At 39.7% G+C, this 7500-nt stretch overlaps 1 protein-coding gene across 1 annotated transcript in view; it reads left to right on the top strand.

The window, feature by feature from the left end:
- LOC119570478 (ERI1 exoribonuclease 3-like) overlaps nucleotides 1–3858 on the top strand; it is a gene marked incomplete at its 3' end in the record, with an annotated part of 16714 nt that extends 12856 nt beyond the window's left edge. The window contains 1 exon segment of the mRNA XM_037918195.1: nucleotides 3707–3858. Coding sequence (XP_037774123.1) covers nucleotides 3769–3858 — 90 coding nt within the window.
- Nucleotides 3859–7500: the final 3642 nt, after the last annotated feature.

Genomic DNA, 7500 nt, shown 5'->3' with positions numbered 1-7500 from the left:
CACATGTGCACACAACACACACACACAATATTAATTATATAATATTATTATTATATTATATATAACACACACACACACATACACAAAACCCACACACACACACACACACACACACACACACACCACACACAAACACACACATATAGCACACACCATATATGCACACACACATATATCACACACACATATATCACACCACACAAAACGAAACACACACACACACACACACATACACACACCATATCACACCACATATGATCACACACACACAAGCACACACACACACCCCATACACACACACACACACACAAAACACACCACACACACACACACACACACACACACACACACACACCACAAAACCAACACCACACACTACACACACACACTAACACACATGCACCAATCCCACCCCTGTGCACACACACACACAACAATATATATTTATATTTTATATAATATATATATATAATATAATATGCCCACACAGCACACCCCAACACACACACACACACACACACACACACCCCACAACACACACAACACAACCACACCACACACACTAACACATATATATCACCTAATATTCACACACAATATATGCACCACACTAAAATGCATACACACACCGCACACACACCACGCACACACACCGCACACCCCACACACACGCACACACCGCCCCCAACACGCACACATACAGACACACACCACACACACACACACACACACACACACCCCACACATACACACACATGCATACACAAAACAGCACACACATAACACACAATCAAAACACATGCACACATGCACAAACACATGAACACAAACATCCACACATGAACACACACATACACACATGAACACACACATGCTCACAGGAACACACACACACATGAACACACACACACATGCACACATCCACACATGTGCACACACACACACAATATATATATATGCACACACACACAATATATATATATATGCCACACAACAGACACAACACACATAAAACACCAGACACACACTAACACAGACACACAAACCCACACCCCAACACACACGAACAACACACCACACACACCAACACACACCACACACCCCACAACACACACACACACACACACATGCACACATACACACATGTGCACACCCACACACACATGTGCACATGCACACACATGTGCCACCACACAAAACATGCACACACACCCAAACAAACACACACCCCACATGAACACACACACATGCACACATGCACAAACACACATTCACACACATGCACACATGTACATACACACATACACACACATACACACACATGCACACACACACATGAACACACACATGCACACATGAACACGCACACTGAACCACCACATGCATACTAACCACACATGCACACATGAACACACACACATGCATACATGAACACACACACATGCACACATGAACACCACTCACACATGAACACACACACATGCACACAAAACACATGCACACATACCACACACATGCACACATGAACCACACACATGCACACATGAACACACCACATCACACATAAACACACCTTTGCACACATGAACACACACATCAACATGACACACACGAACACACACATCCCACACATGAACACACACACACACATGCACACATGAACACACACATGCAACATGAACACACACATGAACACATGACCAACACAGGCACACATAACACACACACATCACCATAAACACACCATGCACACATGAACACACACATGCACACATGAACACACACATGGACACACACCCCATGCACACATGAACACACACACATGCACACATGAACACACACACAGCACACAGGAACACACACTGCAAACATGAACAACAACACATGCCACTGAACACATGCACACATGACACACACATACAACATGAACACACACATGCACCATGAACATACACACTAACACACAACATGCACACATGAACTACACATGCACACTGAACTACACCATGCACACATGACATGCACACATGAACACACACACACACACACGTGAACACATACGCACACACATACACACACGCACACATGAACTGCACACATGACCACACACCCCAACACACACACGTAAACACATACGCACACACATACACAAAACTTAATAGTGAAGCAAAATATGTATTCCGACATTTCCAGAGAAAAAATTAGTTTAGTTTAGGTCACTTGAAAGAGATAGACCACTAAGTATTTATTATATTATTTGTATTGTCATTATAGTTATTTATTTTTTCCCACTTCAGGCTTAGAGGAGAAAAGTTGTATGTTGGCAAAGGCTATGAAAAAGGCAGTTGGCAAGTGAGTATTTCTGTTATTAATTTTATGTAAAACTGGTTTGGTTACCTATCAGATAGTTGTGGTAATATAAATTGCAAAGTTTAGATTTGTACATTTCATATGCAGTTACATAAGGGTTTTATAATAAGTATTAGATTATAAAAGTAAAGCATAAGAATAGAAAAGGAAAGAGAGTTTTTCCTCATATCCAAATATCTATAATAATATAGTATTGTGTGTGGCATATCCATTTTTCTTACTAGGATGCTTGGTTCTTGCAAGAACCCTGCTAGTTGCTCATGCCGGGCCATCCTAGGACTGTCTGTGTTTTGTCATTTTACTGTGAAATAAATTTGATAAATTTGATTCAGCTCTACATATTGTTTCTAACCTCTTGATTGTGGATTGTTCTGTAGTAACTTTAGTTTTTTTTTTTTTTTTTTTTTAGCTCTCTTGATTAAGAGATTTTGATTCTAAGTTTTCCAGAACTGTAATTTGGATGCGTTTTTATTTATTGTTATTATTATCATTATTATTATTTTTTTTTTTTGCAAACGTTTCCTTAGATCTGCTAATTAAAATCAAACACCGAGTCACTACAAGCGACCAGGGTGATTGAAGTTTGAGGCAATGGAACATCAATAAATATGCAAAAATATGTAAAAATATGCATAACAACCACAAATCAAAACATCCAGTCAAGTTAATTCATGAACACTAAAACACTTCAGATCGATAAGGCTCTTCTGAGAACATGCTCTGTGCTGTTTAAGACTATTTTTTGGACTTCTTCAAAATTTGATTTCCTGGTAATTGTTCAAGAAACTTATCAGTATCTCTCTTTATAAGGCCAAGTGCTCCAACAACAACAAGCAAAGTTTTGTTTTTTAAATGCCACATCTTTTCCACCTCTATTTCCAGGTCTTTATACTTTGATATCTTCTCGAACACTTTCGTTGAGATGTTTCTTTCTGAAGGGATGCTCATGTCTATAAAAAGAAAGGTATTGTTTATTTTGTCCTTGATGACGATATCTGGACAATTTGTCTGTAATGTACTGCTGAGGTAATGTACTGCTTTGCTAAGCACTCGAGAAACCTGCTGCAAATGTGCATGCTTTTGTTGGTGTTCCATTGCCTCAAACTTCAATCACCCTAGGTCACTGGTAGTGACCCGGTGTTTGATTTTGATTAGCAGATCCCTTTGTATGCCTTTGTATTTGATGCCATGTTTTCCAGACATATTTAATAAAATTTCTATCCCCGTCTTTTTATAGAATATTGCATCAGTGATGTCTATTCTTAAATTTAATGTAAATTACTGGACATAACAGATATGTGATGATATATAATTTTCTCTTTATTTTCTTTCTTAGCCTCCTCCAGGGTGCCACCGCGACTCTTTAATTCACACTTGCTGCAAAGGGAATCCCCCAAGATGACGAATAGGATTCCCCAAGACTTTGATTACTTTCTTGTTTTAGACTTTGAGGCAACATGTGACCAGGATAAATTAATTCAGCCACAGGTGAAATGTAGTTTATATATATATGTGTGTGTGTGGGTGTGTTTGTGTTTGTATGTGCGTGCATGCATGTATGTTTTGTATGTGTATAATATATACACGTATATGTATGATATAATCATGGAAGCCCATGATCGCCAAGGCCGTGGTGGCCAAATGGTTAGAGCATCGGACTCAAGACCGTCACGACGGCAATCTGAGTTCGAGGGTTCGAGTCACCGGCCGGCGCGTTGTTCCCTTGGGGAAGGAACTTCACCTCGATTGCCTACCTAGCCACTGGGTGGCCAAGCCAGCCCAAAAGTCAAGCCCGGATAAAATAGAGAGAATGATTACCGAAAAAGGTAACACTGGCACTCTCCGTGGAAAGGAACTGGGGACCCTACCACGTACTCACTCCAAGAGCATCACAACATGAAAACTACAATTAAGTATCATGCTGTGACCACAGCGGCTCAGACATGAACCTACCGTTAAAAGAAGAAGAATGTATAATATATATATTCTAGATATATCATCATCATCAACAACGGTATGCTCATGCTTGAGCAGCCGTGGACCTCTCCACCATCCTTACGCTTTTCTTTCCACTTGTACCATCGACAGCCCGCAAATATCTTTGATATTGTCGCTCAGTCTTGTCTTCGGTTTGCCTCTTCCTCTGCTCCAACATCAGAGCATACAGATGAAGAAATGGAGACATACTACGAGGATTTAGAGAAGGCAAGAAAACAATGTAAATCACAGGAGATTATTTTAATCATGGGAGATATGAATGTAAAGGTAGGAAAAGGAAGAGAAGGAAATATTGTTGGACCACATGGTCTTGGAACACGAAGTGTGAGAGGAGAAAGATGGGTTGAATGGTGTCAGGAAAATAACCAAGTGATAATGAATACCTGGTTCCAACACCATCCTAGAAGGTTGTACACATGGGTAAGTCCAGGTGATAGAAGTCGTAATCAAATCGATTACATAACAGTTAATCAAAGGTTTAGGAACGCAGTTCAACAGGTAAAAGGGTACCCCGGAGCAGATTGTGCCAGTGATCATGTCCTGCTAGTTTGCCATCTGCAGGTTAAGCTCAGGAAACTAAAGAAACCGAAAGTAACACCAAAACTGGAGGTTGGGGAACTCAAACATAATCCAAAAATGAAAGAACAGTTTACAATAGAAGTTAAAAATCACTATAGTGCATTGGAAAGCGTAAATGAAACACCAGATGCTTGGGTTATTTTTCGAGACGCCATTGTTGAGGTAGCGGAGAGTGTTCTGCCAAAGAAGAAAACAAAGGCGAAACAAAAATGGATGACAGCTGAGATACTTGACATGATGGATAAAAGAAGGGCTACAAAAATGGATGACAGCTGAGATACTTGACATGATGGATAAAAGAAGGGCTACAAAGCAAGAAAATATAGAAAAATACAAACAACTGGATGAAAGCATTAAAAAGAAATGCAATAAGGAAAAAGAAACATGGCTCAACAGCAAATGTGAGCAAGTTGAGAGCTTAAAGAATAAAGATGTGAGGAATATGCATCGGGAAATCAAGGAAATAGTGGGACGGAAAATGTGTGTTTCAAGGGGATGCATAAGAGCAAAAGATGGAAATATACTCCTGGAGAAAGAAGACATCATGAGCAGGTGGACAGAGTACATCAGTGAACTGTTTGAAGATGGAAGAGGTGGAAGGCCTGTTATCAGGAAAGAAGTAGATGGACCAAGCATAATGCAGGAAGAAGTACAGTATGCACTTCATAGAATGAAAAATGGTAAGGCTACAGGACCGGACAACATAGCAATAGAGTTGGTAAAAGAACTAGAGGGGTTTGGAGTTCAAAAAGTAACTGAAATTGCAAACAACATCTACAACACAGGTCTCATTCCAACTGACCTCAACAAGTCTGTATTCATAGCGCTTCCCAAGAAACCTGGAGCAATTGAATGTAAACTCCACAGGACAATAAGTTTAATGAACCACATTACAAAATTGATCCTGAACGTTTTGCTCAAGAGAATGAAGACCAAAATAAGGGAAGAAATATCACAAGAACAGAATGCATACATGAAAGGAAAAGGGACTCGGAATGCAATATTTATATTGAGAATGTTGGGAGAAAGAGCGATAGAAGTTTAGAAAGTCAATGAAGCATAGGTATAAACCTATGCTTCATTGACTATAGCAAAGCATTTGATAAAGTAAAACATGAAATGTTTAGAATGTTGGAAGCATTAGATATTGATGGAAATGACTTACAACTGATTAGAAACTTATATTGGGAACAGAGTGCTGCCATCAGAATAGACGGAGAAATAAGTGAGTGGACATCAGTCAAGAGAGGTGTAAGACAAGGGTGTGTATTATCACCAACTCTGTTTAACTTATACAGTGAAATTATTTTAAAGGAGATTAAGAACATGCCAGGTGTGAAAGTTGGAGGTATCAATATTAACAACTTGAGATATGCAGATGACACTGTACTAATAGCAGAAACAGAAACAGATCTTCAAAATATATTGAAAAGGGTTGTAACGGAAAGTGAGAAGAGGGGTCTTCAGATAAACATCCAGAAGACGGAATGTATGGTGATATCAAAGAAGAATATAACGCCAAAATGCTCTTTGAATATCAAAGGTGAAGAAATAAAGAATGTTGAGAAATTCACATACTTGGGTAGTTTGATAACATCAGATGGAAGAAGTGTAACTGAAATAAAGAAAAGAATTGGTATGGCAAAAGAAGTCTTCAACAAGATGAGTGCTGTCTTTAAGAACAGACAGTTGAAGATAAAAACCAAAGTTAGAGTGTTAGAATGCTATGTGTGGTCAGTTTTGCTTTATGGGTGTGATGCTTGGACAGTCAATGAAAATATGAAAGAAAGATTAAAATCAGTAGAAATGTGGTTCCTCAGAAGAATGCTCAGGATTTCATGGACAGAAAGAGTTACTAATGAAGAAGTTTTAAGAAGAGCAGGAGTTAAAAGAACCTTGATGAAAGTTATCAGGAAAAGACAGATGCAATTTTTAGGACACATAATGAGATGTAAAGGATTGGAAAACTTAGTGTTAACAGGAAAGATAGAAGGGAAGAGAAGCAGGGGTAGACAAAGGCAAAAGTTCATCACCAGCTCAATATGGGCAGAAGTGACTTAGAACTGATTAAGTTGTCAACAGACAGAACAGGATGGAAAACCATGATCAACAACGCCCTGAAAGGACAAGGCGCTTGAAGAAGAAGAAGTACCAGGTAGACCCTCCAACAGTTAGCTTGGATGCAAGTGGTATCACAGTACCTGTGCTGGACCCATGGCATGGGGCTTGCATGCAGTCTTGACTGCCATCTGGCAGGCTGGTACCATTCCCCCTAACCTATTGAGAGGTGTGTTCATCCCTCTCAGAAAGGGGAAAGGGGATCATTGGGACTGTAGCAACTACTATGGCATTACAGTATACCAAGCAACGTTTTCACCTACATCCTTCTGAAATGGATCCACAACCACCTACTAAGGCACCAGAGACTGGAGCAGTCTGGATTCACTCCTGACAAGTCCACAATAGACCAATACTAGTGCTTCAAGTAATTGTGGAACTTCATAAGATCGGCCGTGGGTTCCTTGCATCCTAGATCACCTTAAGAAGGCCCTT

This window comes from Penaeus monodon, unplaced genomic scaffold (assembly GCF_015228065.2).
Source record: "Penaeus monodon isolate SGIC_2016 unplaced genomic scaffold, NSTDA_Pmon_1 PmonScaffold_2872, whole genome shotgun sequence".
Lineage (NCBI taxonomy): Eukaryota > Metazoa > Arthropoda > Malacostraca > Decapoda > Penaeidae > Penaeus > Penaeus monodon.
This window is presented reverse-complemented; position numbering and strand designations above follow the sequence as displayed.